The sequence below is a fragment of the Eschrichtius robustus genome, chromosome 19 (genome assembly GCF_028021215.1).
Source record: "Eschrichtius robustus isolate mEscRob2 chromosome 19, mEscRob2.pri, whole genome shotgun sequence".
Taxonomy (NCBI): domain Eukaryota; kingdom Metazoa; phylum Chordata; class Mammalia; order Artiodactyla; family Eschrichtiidae; genus Eschrichtius; species Eschrichtius robustus.
This window is the reverse complement of record NC_090842.1, coordinates 53286376-53302656: the sequence shown is the minus strand read 5'-3', so window position 1 is coordinate 53302656 and position 16281 is coordinate 53286376. Positions and strand designations below refer to the sequence as shown.

Sequence of the window (16281 nt, the reverse complement as noted above, 5' to 3'; positions counted from 1 at the left end):
CCCAACGCAGCCAAAAATAAATAAATAAAATAAATAAATTTATTTTTAAAAAAGAAAGAAACATAAATTACTATATACAATATACAAATATTTTCTACCTCAATTTTCATCCAAGAAATTAAAATAGTACTGAGTTTGATTTTATGTTTTCCACTTTGCTGGGCCACAGTGCCCATATATTTGATCAAACATTGTTCTAGATGCTTCTGTGAAGATGTTTCTCGGGTGAGATTTATGTTTAAATTGACAGACTTTGAGTAAAGCAGATTCCCTTTCATTAATGTGGGTGGGTCTCTTCCAATCACTCGAAGGCGTGAATAGAATAAAAAGCTGACCTCCCCTGAGCAAGAGCGAATTCTCCACCAGACCGCATCTGCATCGTCAGCTCTTCCTAGTTTCCCAGCAGACAGCCTTTGGGTTGAACAGCAACTTCTTCCTGAGTCTTCAGCCTACTGGCCTCCTCCATCAGATTCTAGATTCACCAAACCACCACAATCATACGAGCCAACTCCTTAAATAAATCTCTTTCGATGTATATACACTTTGGCTCCATTTCTCTGGAAGGCCCTGACTAATACACTGATTTATTAAATTTTAAATGTTAACTTTTAAAAAAAAATTAAAATGTGATATTTTTCCTTGTTGGCAGGATTATGGAGTCTCTTATAGACTATTAGGAGAGAGAAGATTGATTCAGCCAGGGAAGGTAATTTGTCAATATTTATAAAAATTTCAAATGTATATACTATTTAATACAGCAGTACCACTTTCAGGAAATGTACAAATGCACAGCATTTATGTAAAAGGATGTGCCTGGTAGCATTATTTATAATAGTGGAAAATCAGAGATTCTTTTTATTATTCATGCATTTATTTATCAAATACCAAATGCCTGCTCTGTGCTAGGTTCAGTTTTAGGCACCTGGCTATACCGTAATGAGTAAAACAGACATGATGACTGCTGTCAAGGGCTTCTCGGTCTAGAGGGAGGAATCACATATGAAACAAATGAACAGACAAGTGTGTAAGTCAAACTGTCACAGCACCTCAAGGTGGGTGAGGGCTACTTGAAATTGGGTGATCAGGGAACGTCTCTCTAAAGAATGACATTGGAGAGAAAACCTGAAAGAAGGGGGTGAGCCAGCCAAGCAAAGTGTGAAGGAAACTGCATGCAGAGATTAAGAGCTTGAGGCCAGGCCAGCAGAGTGATATCAGCAAAGGCGTCGCAGGAGCCTGGAGAGAGAGTCAGGGCCAGATGGGCGCAGGGCCTGGTAGGCCAGGAAGAGGGGATCGGAATAGGAAACCAGTGAAAGGTTTTATTCAGGGCAATGACATGATCTAGTTTATGTTCTTCAAAGGTTCCTCTGGCTTGGTGTGAACTGATCGGGATGAGGACAAAAAGAAGCTTTTGCAGCAGGCCAGGTGAGAGGTAATGGCTGCCGTGGAGTTGGAGAGAAGTAGATTCATACAAGATATGTTCTGGAGACAGAACCAGGAGGACTTGATGGTGAATTGTATGTGGGTGGTAAGGGAGAGGACATCCAAAATGGCTTCCTGACCACTCTACGCCTATCGGGAGGGCTAAAATAAAAATGCTAAGACACCCCCAAGTGCTGACAAGGATGTGGAGCAAGTGCATCTCTCATAGGTTGCCAGAGGGAATGCAGAATGGTACAGGCTCTCTGGCCAACAGACTGAAGGTATCGTAAAAAGTTAAACATGCAATTACCGTATGACTCAGCCATCCTTCTCCTGGATATTTGATCTAGAGAAATGGAAACTTATCTCCACACAGAAACCTGTGCATGAATGTTTAGAGCAGCTCTGTCCGTGATTGCCCTAAACTGAAACAACCCAAGTGTGCTTCAGTGGGTGTACGAATAAGCAAATTGTGGTGCAGTCATACAGTGGGACAAAGTACTCAGCAATAAAAGGAAACAAACTGTGATAGGATCAGCTGGGATGAATGTCAAAGACCTTATGCTGAGTGAAAGAAGCCAGTCTCAAAAGGTTAAAATTATAGGATTTCGTTTACGTGACATCCTTGGAAAGGTGAAATCACGATGATAGGGAGTAGATCTGCGGTTGTCAGTGGTTAGGGGTGAGGGGAAGATGTGACTCCGCCCCCCTTTTATCTTGATCATGGTGGTAGTTATAGGAATCTATGTGTGTTCAAATTCACAGAACTGTACAGTTCTCCCTGAAAAAAAGTTCCTTTTTATAGTATGATTATTTTTAAAATAAGAAAATTAAATTGTTAAAAAAAAAATGACTCCCGGGTTTCTGGCATGGGCAGAAAGGTAGATTCCACCATTTACAGAGGTGGAATAGGCTGGGCGGTGGGACCAGATTTGGGGGATGGAATGAAAAGTTCGGTTTGGACTTGTGAAGTTGGGGTGCTCCCTGGACACAGTTGGATACACAGGAGTCTGGGGCCGGAGATAGAGGTTTGGGAGTCATCAATGATTAAAGCCATGGTAGTGAATTAGAACACCTGGGGAGGACTTCCCTGGTGGTCCAGTGGCTAAGACTCCACGCTCCCAATGCAGGGGGGCTGGGTTCGATCCCTGGTCAGGGAACTAGATCCCGTATGCATGCCACAACTAAGGAGTCTGTGAGCTGCAACTAAGGAGCCAGTGAGCCACAACTAAGACCCAGTGCGACCAAAAAAAAAAAAAAAAAAAGAAGAACACCTGGGGAGAGGGTGTAGGGCAAGAACAAAAGGGGAGAACCTTCCAGAGCAATGAACAATGCCTTCCAGAGAGTGGGGGCAGGAGGAGGAGGAGCCAGGGTCGAGATGGAGGGATCCGGGGATCATGGGGTATTAGGAGTGTGTCTCCTTTGACTGACTGTCCTCCAGGGACCTTCCCTGTGAGGAGGGCTGCTGAGGTAGACAGGGACTTCTAAATGAGAACGAGGAACTCGTAAGAATGATTTTAGAAAGTCATCAGGTCTTTGCGGCTGTTTGCCATCAGATCCGGGAAAAATCTTCTCTGAGCCGCGCTTGTGGCAAAATGACACCTCCTCCTGCTTCCTTCCCTACCCATCCATCCTCAACATCTGAACCCACCTCAACCTCCACTGCTGCAGAGGCCACAAACTGGGAGCCTAGGAGGCGTCCACAGCCCTCAGTTCTGGTTTGTTTTCACCACACACAATCCTTTCACATTTTGAATTGGTTATCAGCTTAAAAGAATATAAAATTTCAAAAACAGCAGCAACAGCTGGATATCCAACTTGAAAAACTGGAAGGTCTGGCAACATGGAGTCCACAGCCCTGCGTGGTACCAAGACAGGAGTTGAATTCAGATGAGCCATGCACTCTCCAGGCGGCCATAGTCCTTACTACTTCCTGCGGATCTCCAGCATCAAGAGCTGGTTGCCATTTATCACCTGTTTGCACCATGGTTTCTGCCCTTTTGTGTAACCTGGGTTGTTCCACAGCCGTCCGAACTTCTGCAGAGTGGCACAGTAAAAGCAGAGACCTGCTTGGCTTATTGAAACTTGGGAAGATTTTTTTGATGATGGTATGTACACCTATCACATAGGCCCAGAGGTGAGGTGTTACCACATTTTTAATCAACTTCTTTTTACTGAGACTTGATTTGCATTTTAGCATCCATTTTAAGCTTAGAGTTCACTAAGTTTTGACAAATCTGTGTGACTCCTACCCCAATCAAGTTATAGAAGATTTCCATCACCCTAAAATGTCCCTCTGGCATCCTCCCACCCAATCCCCTCCCTGTCCCATCCCCAACCCCTGACAACCACTGATATGCTTTCTGTCACTTAAAGGGGTTCTGGTACCAATTCCAACCTGGGGTGTCATTTCCCCCACACCACCAAGCACTTCCCCCGATACCAGCTGAGTGTCCTACAATTCAACTCAATTCTGACACTGTCTACCCAGAGAGAGTGAGTCGCTTCCATGCCCTTTCCCAGCACGCCGCTTTCCCCAAGTTGCCACCCAGAAGCTCTCCAAAATCCATCCTTTCTGGTTTTTATGGTGGCTTCATTTACAAAGGTAAGATGGATTAAATCATTGGCCGTTGGTGACTGATTCAACCTCCAGCCCCTCTCCCATCCCTGGAGGTGAGGGGTGGTAGGACTGAAAGTTCCAACCCTCCAATCACATAGTTGGTCCCACTGGCAATCAGCCCTCATCCTTAGGTGGGGATCCAAAAGTCACCTTATTAGCATAACAAAAGACACCTTTGTTGCTCTCATCACTTAGGAAATTCTAAGGATTTTAAGAGTTCTGTGCCAGAAATGGGGATGAAGACCAAATACGTATTCATTATAAATCACAATATCACAGTCAGAGGCTATACTGTTATCTATATGGGCAGGTTGTTACTTTTTATTGCCAAGTAGCGTTCCGTTGCATGGCTACATCACAGATTTAAAATCCATTCTCTTTTGATGGACACCTGGGCTGTTTCCAGTTTGGGGCTATTATGATTAAAGCTACCCTGAATATTTGCCTGCAGACTTTGTGTATATAGGGAGGCTCTCATCCTCCTGAGTAATACCTAGGAGGACCCTGCTGCTCGTAACCTCAGAAGTGATGCTTCCAAAGCCTTCCTGTGCTTTTGAGCTGGGCGATTCCTCACCAGGCTGCTTGGCATGTGGTCGGCATGCAGCAGCAGGAGTACTGCCAGTACCGGCAATCGGTGCCGAAGCTTGCTGGCCTGTTTGTTCAGTTCACTTTGCAGTGAACTTTCCTGCTTACATTTTTTTTTTCCTGGCTGACCTCTTGATTTACAGCAAATAATTTGATTGTTTTCCAAAGGATAAGCAAACAAGGAGTTATTTTAGTGGAGGCTTTTAGGGAACACCCTAGAAGAGTGGGCTGTGCTCTAAGCATAGAGAACCGCTAGAAAACAATTATTGGGAAGGGGGGAGGGGACAAGGGAATCAGTGAGTTGCAAGCCCATGATTGTGCATAAATTACAAGTAGTAAATTAGGCATCCAGGAACACATCTCCTCATCTTCATATGGGCAGGGCATGTGTGATGGTGACTCCATGGGTACGAAGACTGGGTTACTCTCCTGTTTCCAAGAACACTGCGCAGGGCCAAGTACCCTGTGCAGGGCCAAGTACCCTTCCACAGGGCAGCATCGTTCATGATCTCCTCCCCACTCATTCAATCCTCTCTTGTTTCCATGGCAATCAAGATCCCGTATTGGAGAACAGTATGGAGGTTCCTTAAGAAACTAAAAATGGAGCTACCATATGATCCAGCAATCCCACTCCTGGGCATATATCCAGAGAAAAACATGGTTTGAAAGGATACATGCACCCCAATGTTCATTGCAGTGCTGTTTATAGTAGCCAAGATATAGAAGCAACCTAAATGTCCATTGACAGATGAATGGGAAAAGAAGATGAGGTACATATATATACAATGGAATATTACTCAGCCATTAAAACGACTGAAATAATGCCATTTGCAGCAACATGGATGGGCCTAGAGATTATCATACTAAGTGAAGTAAGTCAGACAGAGAAAGACAAATATCATATGAAATCGTTTATATGCAGAATCTAAAAAAAATGATACAAACGAACTTATTTGCAAAACAGAAACAGACTCACAGATTTAGAGAATGAATTTATGGTTATCAGGGGGGAAAGGGGGGTGGAGAGAGAGATTGGAAGTTTGGGACTGACAGGTACATAGTGCTATATTTAAAGTAGATAACAAACAAGGACCTACTGTATAGCACAGGGAACTCTGCTTAGTACTCTGTAATAACCTAAATGGGTGAAGAATTTGAAAAAGAATAGATATATGTATATGTATAGCTGAATCACTTTGCTGTACACCTGAAACTAACACAACATTGTAAATCAACTATACTTCAATAGAAAATTTTTAAAAATCCGATAACAAGCATGGGAATCTTTATCAATAAAAGGAGGAGAGCTTGCAGTGGAGACTATCAGTCAGATGATACTCGACCTTAGAAAGTGCCCATCCAGTAGTCTGTTCTTTGTCTTATAGTGCTATGTCCATGTAGCCCCAGCCAGCCAGCTCTCAAAATTCTGAATGATAGGGTGTCCCAATATTTTGATGCCAGAACTACTGACTGGAGCCATAAGAATTCTCCCCTAAGTACAGTCATAATAGGTAGGATAAACACTAAGATTTCATAACTCCTACAAAGTAAATAGAGTTTAGCAATTCCAGGATCATAAAACAATTTAAAATAAAAGAAGGCATCACTGGGTAGTTTCCAGTAGGGTATAGGATACTGAGGTACAGCATCTTATCCATTAGAGTTAAGATGCATTTGGCTGCAAGTTAGAGAATACCTGGCCAATAGTGAGTCAGCCATAGAGATGATTGGAGGTGGTAATCCCAGCCCAACAAGCTCATCAAGGGCCCAGGCCCTTTCCATCCTTCTTCTCTGCCACCTTTAGCTTGTTACCTTTCTTCTTCAAGTATGTGGTCTTATGGCCCCCAAACGGCTGCTATAGCTCCAAGTATCATATCCTCATGTAAAATCTTCCAAACCAGGAAGGGAGAGGGAAGCTCCTCACACATCTATCTCTTCTAGTAAGAAGGAAAACCTTTCCCAGAGACCCTCAGCAGACTTCTTACCATTTTTTGGCTAAAATTGGGTCATGTGTCCTTCCTGAGACCAGTCACCTATAAAGGGGAACAAGATTGTCATGACTAGTTCCAATTACGATTCAACCCCTGGAGCTGGGGATCTGCAACAGGGGATGATTGATTTAGTTGTCTCACTGTACCCTTCTTGTCTGAATTCAGTAAAATCACTCTCTTCCAAAAATATTTCTCTACCCCATTTCCTCTTCTGTAACATTTTCTCTCCCCTAGTTCCACGCCTCCGTGGGGATCAACTCCATGCACCTTCCCACTTCCAACAGTGTTTATCAGATTTCATTCATTCTAGCCCATTCTTCTTCTGGTATGTGACCCCAGCATCCTTTTCCCAGAACGTGGGCCACCATCTTGATGCCTTGATCTCCCTCCATATGGTTTTTCAGAACTGGCCTTAAAGGGAAGTCAGCAAGCTTCTCACTTCTCTTTGCAGAGTTTTAGGGGCCACAACTACCTGTATTGCTTTGGCCTTTTTTTTTTTTCAACCAGAGGGGTCACATCAGAGAGGGGAAGGTAAAAAGTTGAACACTTTCTCACACTAGTTTACTCTATTTGTTCCCCCACCCTAGCCTCTGTCTTTCGCCTCTGATTCTCCTCTCCCAGAATCTAGGGCCTGACTTCTCCACCACGTCTCTTTCTACTTCTTATTGCTGCTCTGCTTCTTCCTTTTGGATGATTCTTGCAACTAATTTTGCAGACTCCCAGTCTTCTTGTTCCTACCTACCCCCATCTGTTCTTCACCTCCCACCCTCTCTCCCCCAACCCTAACCTGGCCTGGTTTGCCCCTTCCTAGGGTCCAAGTGAAGCAGATTTACTTCTCCTGCTTTGCATCACAGCTTCCCTTGCCCCACCAGGCACACACACAGACTTGCTAAACTATCCTAAGATACTGGTCACAGGTGATGTATTCAGCGCAGGAAAAGTTATCAAGTCAGCCACCTCCCTGTGCCTCCCTGCTTCCTGCCTGCCCCTCTGCCCTACTCTGACTGACACCGGTTCATGGGTAGTCTGAGCTGCAGTGGTTTCAACACTCACTGCCTTCAGTCAGGCTGCAGTGGACCATCTTTGCCAATTTCTTAACGACTTCTTGAGTGGCTTCCCTAGGTTTCTGGTCACGCTTGGTGATTTAAAACTCCTAGCCTCCTCACCATTCTCCTATGAGCTGAGACTTGACCTGTGGCCCAGGGAACCTATGGCAGAGATGAATCTAGTCTACACTTCCTCCCATCCTTCTGGATTACACTGCCCTAGGTTTTGGGGGTGGACCCTTCCTTCTAAGAGGGAAAGGTTCCTACTCCAATGGCCATCAATGACTCCCTTTTATAAACCTTTAAAAACTTGTTTTGTTAATTGACTGCTAAGAAACCTAGTTCTCTAAAAATCACAGACTGGGAACTCCCTGGTGGTCCAGTGGTTAGGACTGTGCACTTTCACTGCCGGGACCCGGCTTCAGTCCCTGGTCGGGGAACTAAGATCCCACAAGCCGTGTGGCATGGCCAAATTTAAAATAAATAAATAAAATAAAATCACAGACTGTCCGCAACGTGGCTGTTTGAAATCCCATCAGTGAGAATGGAACATTCCTCTGCTGCTTGCAGGCTCTGGGCAGGAGCCTGTGACACGGAGAAGCAGCCTTGCTTTTCAGCCCCCAGAGCTTCAGATAAGGAGTTTTCAGGCACGAAATTCTACCTTTATCCTTATTTTGTATTTTCCAAAGAATCGGACCCCGGGTCTGCTTCTCAGCCCAGGCCTGAAATTGACCTCTTTCCACCCAGGCCTGCTGTGCTTTGAGCCTATCAAATACTACTTCATCAAAGCATCACCTAAACGTCACCCTTACCCCAAACCTCTAATAACCCCATCTCTTCTTTCGTGAGATGCCCCACGCTTCCTCTGGAATGTGGTCTCCTTTGCTCCAGCAAGATAATGAACCTGACTTTGTTGGGCTACAGTTGTGTGAGACAGGCTTCATCACTCTGTGAGTGAGGAGACCTGTTATCCAGCTCATGCGTTCTCAACACAGGCACTATTGCTCCCAAAGATGTGAAAATTAGTTCTGGGGGAGCCAAAAAGTCTTACAGTGGTTTGTGGCCTTCCAAAACGCACACACATAAACAGATACATAGTATGTCTGTTGTATTAAAATTTCATGGGCAGGCAGGGGAAGGTACTGAGTAGGAGGAAAAGATCCAAAAAGGCTCCTTGAGGGAACAATGATACAAAAGTTTGAGAAACAGTGCTTTAGCTAACACTGAATAGCTTCTGGTGTCTGCCGTGAGGCAGGTGCCCGGGTGCTGGCTCTCTTTGGCAGCTAGAATTGAGTTCTTCTGACCTCGGTCTTGGGAGACCCAACCTGGTTTGACCTCTCCCAGCACCGCAGAACTCCCCCACTCAGCCCTGTGCCTGCGATGCCCTCATCCATGGGAGCCTCATACCTGCTTGCTCTGCCAGATGGGGAGAGTGCCTGGTGCCCCGTCATTCACACGTACGCGCCCACACCACCTCCCTGCCCGTCTCCCTCCTCTGCTTAGATGGGCACAGGGCAGCAGCCCCAGAACACGCGCTCTACTCCTTGAGCACCCCTTTCCCTTGACTTCCGAGAGATATGGAGAACACTACAGCTCTGCCCTCACCACCACCCAGCCTCTGATGACTTTTCATCCTCCCCACCCGTCAGACTTCAGTTTACACAGACTGGGGTAGGGGTGGGGTCCTGGGTGATGGCTGGGGGCAGCACAGCCAGCTAAGCTGCCTCTTCTTCCTCAGTGTAAACTCTGGGGGAGGAGTCAGACTCCTGTTCTTCGTGGTTCTCTCTGGAAGGCGGGGTTTCCAACTCCTCTTTGTCCTCGCTCGTGGGTCCTGGCTACCACTCCTGGAGCTGCAAGACTCCACGTCACCGCTGTGCCCTTTCTGAACCACGCAGACCCATGTTCACATCAAGGTCTGAGTGCCTTGGGACAGACAGATGAGCCATGGGACAGAGGGACACCTCATGCCTTCATCTCTGTACAGAGACGATGTCTCTCTCCCTCCACCTGAGACCCAGTCCCCATCCACAGCCAGTCCTCATTCCCCAGCGACCTTAACCTCAGGAAGAAAACAGATGCTAAAGATGTTAGTATTGAAATCCCGGAATTTCTGAGCGCAGCCATCTGCACACAGTAAGTGCACCATAAATGTTTTCGAACTAAAGCTGACCGGGACTTCCTTGGCGGCCCAGTGGTTAAAACTCCGAGCTTCCACTGCAGGGGGCGCGGGTTCGATCCCTGGTCAGGGAACTAAGATCCCACGTGCTGTGCGGTGCGGCCAAAATAAAAAAATAAAGTAAGAGACTTCTTGGTTTGTCATTAAAAAAAAAAAAACAACAACAACTTAAAAAAAGAAATAATAAAGCTGACAGTGCAAACAGGTGCCAGCATTTCTCTGGTTGCTTTCCCAGGGGAGGAGGCCCTGACCAACTCTTTCTCATGCACCACCCCTCAGTGGAAAACGAAAAATTACTAAGTGATCGCAGTTTGATAAAAATAGCTCTTAAGAACACACATTTGTCTTTGTAGTAACCCGAAGTCAACTGGGGTTACTAATTCTCTTCATTTATTTTTTTTCCAAGAGGGCTTCTTTACTGGGAAGAGGATGTATCCACACAAATAGTCGATCTGCTTTGCACCTAGTTCTGTTTCTCACTGTGGCCTGTTTACATTTGTCCTGGTCAGACTGCCTCAGCCGACTCTGGAAGTTTGACTGGGCCCAGTCACGGCAGATGACACACAGCTGGTGGCAGAGTGGCTTAGGGACCTGAGTTTCGGAGTCAGCTGATTTCAGCTTCCAGCCCTGCTTCAATCACTTATTGGCTATGGGATCTCAGGTGAGAGACTTCACCTCACCGGGCCCATTCCCTCACCTGTAAAATGGGAATAGTAACAGTACCTGCCTCACGGCTACTGAGAAGATTGAAGACAATGTCAGGCTAAGCCCTTAAGATAGGTTAGCTCTTATTTTTATTCCAATCCAAATCCTCTCCCAGCAACTAGGCATCTTATAGTTTAACACTTTTCCTTCAGAGTCTTCGTGTTTTATCCTTCCATCCATCAACACCACCTAAGATACACTCACATACACCACCCACACACACCATAAAAAAAATTAAGAAAAAACCATTCTCTTTTGCGTGCTACCAAATTTATTTAGGTAATTTTTCTTCTGTCATTTTTCGTAAGTGTCCCTGAAAGTCTGAATTTATTGAAGAGTGGAAACTTTCTGGAAGAGCGCATGTGACAGCAGTATGCTCCCTCATTCCTGGAGTCCTGTGTCCCCATTCCTGCCCAGCTGAGTCAGTAGTTCTGAAGGACAGATTCCTCCTCTCTTCTGTCCCAAGTCACTGGGCAGCTCCCTCAGACCCTGGACACTGCTCTCAGCTCCTCCTTCACCTTCAGCAAAGCACAGGAGCTCGCCTGCTGCCCTGGGGAGCTCCTTCTTCTCCAGAGTTCTCTCTCACCTTGACCGCTCCCTGAGCATGTTGGGGCACGAGAAGGGAGGGCAGTATGGCGAGATCAAGAGCTGGGCTCTTGTGGGCACATCCTGAGGAAGGCTGGGTACCTGCTCTGACCCAAACAGTGCCAATCCCCAGCCTGCCTCTCCAAGGTTCTGCCTGACTTGAGCTTGGACCTGCCCCAGCGATGATCCGCTTTGCAGGCCAGGCCTCCTGGTCACCCGCTGCAGAGCCCCCCTAGAGTCCACCACCTGGCCTCTATGTTGGACAGCTCCTGCGGCGGCCCCTCTCCTTCACTCTTCGGTGTCACGCTGCCTTCCTGCCACCAAGGGCCACAGGCTCCAGTCAGCCCCCAGCAGCCCCTGGAAGTCAGCTTGGAACCCAGATGATGAGAGATAGCAGGCAAGGGGGTCGACACAGGAATTCAGGGTGTTGAGGGGCAGCACGTAACATCTCCACTTGGGGCTTTCACCCTGGATGTAGCCCACAACATGGGACACGTTGTAGGGCCCAAAGCAGACGAGGAAGTCGAGCAGCATGGCCGCTGCGAGCCCGCCAGCCTCTTCCGCCGGCGCTGGCTGGCTCCCTTACCGAGTACGCACACCAGGCGGCTACAGCAGTAGCTGGTGATGAGCAGGGGCACCCCAAAAAGGACCGCAGCCATCTCCAGCTGGACAGGCAGGAGAAAGGCCGGCTGAGCCTTCTGGAATTCCAGGTAGCAGGTCCCGCCAGCTGATCCTTCCGGAATTCCAGGTAGCAGGTCCCGCTGATACCCTGGGTGGGGGAGGAGCGCCCCGAGAATTCAATGGCATGGACCACACTGCAGTGAGCAGCGGCCAGGAGCCAGCAGGCCCCGCTGACCAGGCGAGCCTGTCCCGGCCTTGGCCGGGTCTTGTACCAAACTGGGTAGGCCACGCTCAGGAAGCGCTCATCGCTCACAGCTGCCAGGAAGAGGGACGTGAGATAGATGGTGGTGAAGAAGAGGAATCTGGAGAAGGGGCAGAAGATGAAGGGCAGGGACCAGCGCGTGCCGCTCGCTGCCTGCACCACGCGGAATGGCAGGAAGGGCAACAGGAGCGGGTCCGATAGGGTCAGGTTCAGCGAGAGCACGTGCACGGCCACCGGACGGCGCTGCAGCTTGCCCACGAAGATCACCAGGGCCACCAGGTGGAGGGGAAGCCCCATGAGGAAGGTGAAGAGGTACACGGAGAAGTAGAGCCAGTGATTGCCGGGGAAGAAGGACCGGTCTGAGCTGGTGTTCATGGTCATGGCCACTAGCAAGAGAGGGACAGAGATGGCAGTCTGGGTGGGCATCTTGCACCATCCGCTTCTCAGCTATCAGAAGGGAACGTCATCTCCAGCCTCATTCCCTCATGCCCCCAGTGCTTTCCCCAGCGGGGTCACCCTGACTGTCTTCCTGGTCATACCCTGTCTCCTGTCCCTTTCCTGTCCCTCTCTTCCTGGTCACACCCTGTCTCCTGTCTCCTTTCTCTAAGCACCAAGGTGCCCTCCACAGAGCCCCTCAGGGTCCCGTGCTTACCTGCTGGTTTGGGAACCCAAGTTCTCTGCCGCTCAGCAACTTGCTGGCTCCTCCAGAACAAGTCCAGTGAGCTATTATCTGGCAGAACTGATAAAAACCTGGCAGTGCCCATGATGTCACTCGCTGCTGAGCAACAGCCCAAAAGGTGCCTTTAGCCCTGTTAGCAGTGCCGGCCCAGTACACAAAATGAGGGGCAAATTCCACGACTGCCTGCGTGCCTTTCTCCCCAGCAGCCTCAGATGGGATAAGCAGACTGCGTCTTCTTCTCTCTGATCCTCTACTTGAATTTCATCTGCTCCTCTAGAATGGCACTCATCCAGTTTGCCTCGTTGTAAGGGCAGGAAGTGTGATACAGTGATGTAGAGCTTGGGCTCTGGAGCCGGGGCTTGGGTTCAATGCTGGTCCTGTCACTTACTAACTCTGTGATTTGGGGCAAGTGACTTAAGCCCTCTGTATCTCTGCTTTCTCATCCATAAAACAGGGATAATCATAACCAATCTCATAGGCTTGTGTACATTAAAGCGTTAATACGTGTCAAAGGCTAAGTTAAGCGGTAAGTGTGGTGAGCCCTTGACAGATGCCGGCTGCCAGTCACTCGTGTGGGCTTGTCTCTGGGCTGATAGTAATAATATTAACGTTGGTGGCAATGATGATGACAGCTACCTTTTAGTGGGCACATCATCCATAGCAGACCCACTGCGTCTCAGGGTATCACCTTATGTCTTGAAATCCTCACAGTGGGGAAGTGATTCACTCCAGGTAATACAGTTTGTTAAGTATTGCCACCAGGGTTCAAACTTCTGTCCAGCTTCAGAGAGTATTTACTTATTCGTTCAAATATTTATGGAGTGCAATGAGATACCATTTCATACACTAGAATGGCTATAAGCAAAAAAAAAAAAAAAAAAAAACAATCAGATAATAGCAAGTGTTGGTGAGGATGTGGAGAAATGGGAATCCTCATACATGGCTGGTGAGAATGTAAAATGATGGAGTCACTGTGGAGGGCAGTTTGGCAGTTTCTTAAAAAGGTAAACATAAATCTATCATGTAACCCGATTCTGCTATAGGTATCTACTTAAGAGAAATGAAAACATATGTCCACGCAGAGACTTGCTCATAAAAGTTCATAATAGCATTAGTCATAATAACCAAAAAGTGGAAACATCCCCTGGTGGTCTATCAGCCAATGAATGGATAAACCACGTGGCATAGCCATACAATGGAATACTATTTGGCAATGAAAAGGAATGAAATACCCATGTATACCATAACACAGATAAACCTAAAAACATTGTGCTAGGTGAAACAAGCCAGACATAGAAGACCATGTATGTTTCCATTTTTATGAAATGTCCGGAACAGGCAAATGTGTAGAGACAGAAGGTAGATTACTGGTGGCCTGGGGATTGAAAGTGGAAATGGGATTACCTGTAAGTGAACATGAGGGATCTTCCTGGGGTGATAAAAATGTCCTAAATTGGATTATAGTGATATAATATAATCCACACCTCGGTAAATTTACTAAAGATCACGGAGTTGTACATTTAAAGTGGGTGAATTTTATGATATGTAAATTTTATCTCAAATAAGTTGTTAGAAGTACAGCAGTCTCGGGGGGGTCTGAGTGGTGGGAGTATAATAAAGACATCAATAACACAGAGGCTGAGAGCTCCTGGAGCAAACAGCGCAAGCAGAGGGAATGGGGGGCGGTGCACAGGCTTGACCTGCTAGGGGCACTGGTAGAAAGTTCAGGGCCCAAGGAGCGAGGGTCACCAGAGGATGCTGGGGGTGGGTCGTGCGGGGCCCCAGGGGCCCCAGGGAGGAACTGAAATCTCCCCTAAGTGGAGGAGGCACAAGTCACTGGAAGAAGTAGCCCGGCACCAGCAGGTGCTCGGGTGCGGCGGAAGGGAGAGTGGTTCTCGGGTTACAGGAGGGGTTGCCTGGGCTGGAGCTCGGCCTTCGGCTGAAATCCTCTGATGTCACCACTGCGCAGAGAACAAACTTGTTTCTGGCTTCGGCAGAGCCTCGGGCAAGTGACTGAACTTCTCTGGCCCATTTCCATGTTTTTAAACAGGGATAATAAGACTTCTTTTGGAGGCCTGTTATGAGCATTCACTCATTCAGCAAATATTTACTGCAAGCCTACCGTGTGCTCGGCTCTCTGCTAGTTGCTGGGGATATATCAGCAAATGAAACAAAAATCCTTGCCCTTGTGGACATTTTTTTTTTCTTTTTGGCCGTACCATGCGGCACGCGGGATCTTAGTTCCCTGACCAGGGATCGAACCCGTGCCCCCTATAGTGGAAGGGCAGGGTCTTAACCGCTGGCCCTCCAGGGGAGTTCCCCCCTGTAGACATTTAGGCACGAAAAGAGATAACTTGTGTAAACCAGTTCGTGCTTGTCAGGCACATAGCTACCACTTTTTTGCTTCTGTGTGTTCATGTCTTTATCGTCATTAGAGGAACAAGTCTGTTTCCTGCTCCTCGCCTCAGAGCAGACACCCAGACATTTGTCTCTCGCGGCCACTGTCCTCTGCCCACTCTCTCTCGGGTTCAGGGTGCTACCATTCGCCTTCACCAAAGGGACCACAAGGACAGGCATTAAGCCTGATACCCCAAGTTTTCCAAATGTCCCCTGATCCTCCTGGAAGGATCACATCCTATGTCCACCCCTTCTTTGCTGTAGGGCCTCGGGTAAATTTCTAAAGCCCGCAAAATGAAGATGATAATCATATCTGGTTCCAGGACCACAGCCAACGCATGCAGCACCTTAGTGCAAATTAGGAAAATGTACACCCTGCAGGTGAGCACAGCCCAGCACCAGGGTGCACTGCTTGAGGAGTGCCTTTGTTCAAATTAGAATAAGTTGCTGCTTCCCCTGGTTGGAAGCAGCTCCACGCCAGGCCCACGGCTTGGCGAGCAAAGCACAGGGTAGAATTTCGTCGGTGTTTGCGCCTCTGCCTGACACCTTCTTGCAGTGAGCAGTCCTGCTCATCTGTACAGCAGCCGCATGGCTGAATCGAAGGAATGTGGGAGGATGAAACGAGACAACGCTTGTAAAGCACTTGGCATGGTGACTGTCACGTGTATTTCTGGAGTTGCTAGTGTTTTCCCTTCCCCCGGCATCTTCTCCTACCAGCGTCCTGTTCACGTTTCTAATGCTGCTCCCTTGTGGTGTCAAGCGGTATAACAGTGTCGTTACCTTGCCTCCGGCCTCTTATTCAGAAATCCGAAATGGTCTTTCCTAGGAAATGATTTTGGAGTAACATCTCCCAAAGTAGACCATCAGAGTGGCGGCAGTTCCTCTGGCTTAGAAGCAAACCTCCCTCCTCCTTCCCCACAGGGCACACGGGCAGTCAAGGCCAGTCAGGACTCGGGAGAAGAGAAACGGACAGAGGTGGGAAATCGCGCAGATGTGTGCCGAGGCAGCTTACCTTCCTCCTGTGACCCAGCTCCAGGCCTCCACTCTTCTCTCCACCTGGGATGCCATCTTCTGCCAGGCTCAGTTCTTCCCATAAGTGGCTCCGGGGATGCCCCCCAGGCAAAACCACCCTGCAGTTCCTTCGGAGCAGCCCTCGCCAAGCGCCTAGAGAAGCAGTCTGGCTCTCCTGCTCCCT

The 16281-nt window shown here is 47.9% G+C and overlaps 1 protein-coding gene across 1 annotated transcript; it reads right to left on the bottom strand.

Annotated features, from left to right (window-relative positions):
* Positions 1–10806: 10806 nt before the first annotated feature.
* FFAR3 (free fatty acid receptor 3) lies at positions 10807–16231 on the bottom strand. The gene is given in 5 exon segments (XM_068528678.1): positions 10807–11472; positions 11474–11678; positions 11681–11816; positions 11852–12396; positions 16099–16231. Coding segments are annotated over 5 exon segments (1101 nt in total). The 5' UTR covers positions 16181–16231; the 3' UTR covers positions 10807–11339.
* Between the last annotated feature and the right edge of the window lie 50 nt (positions 16232–16281).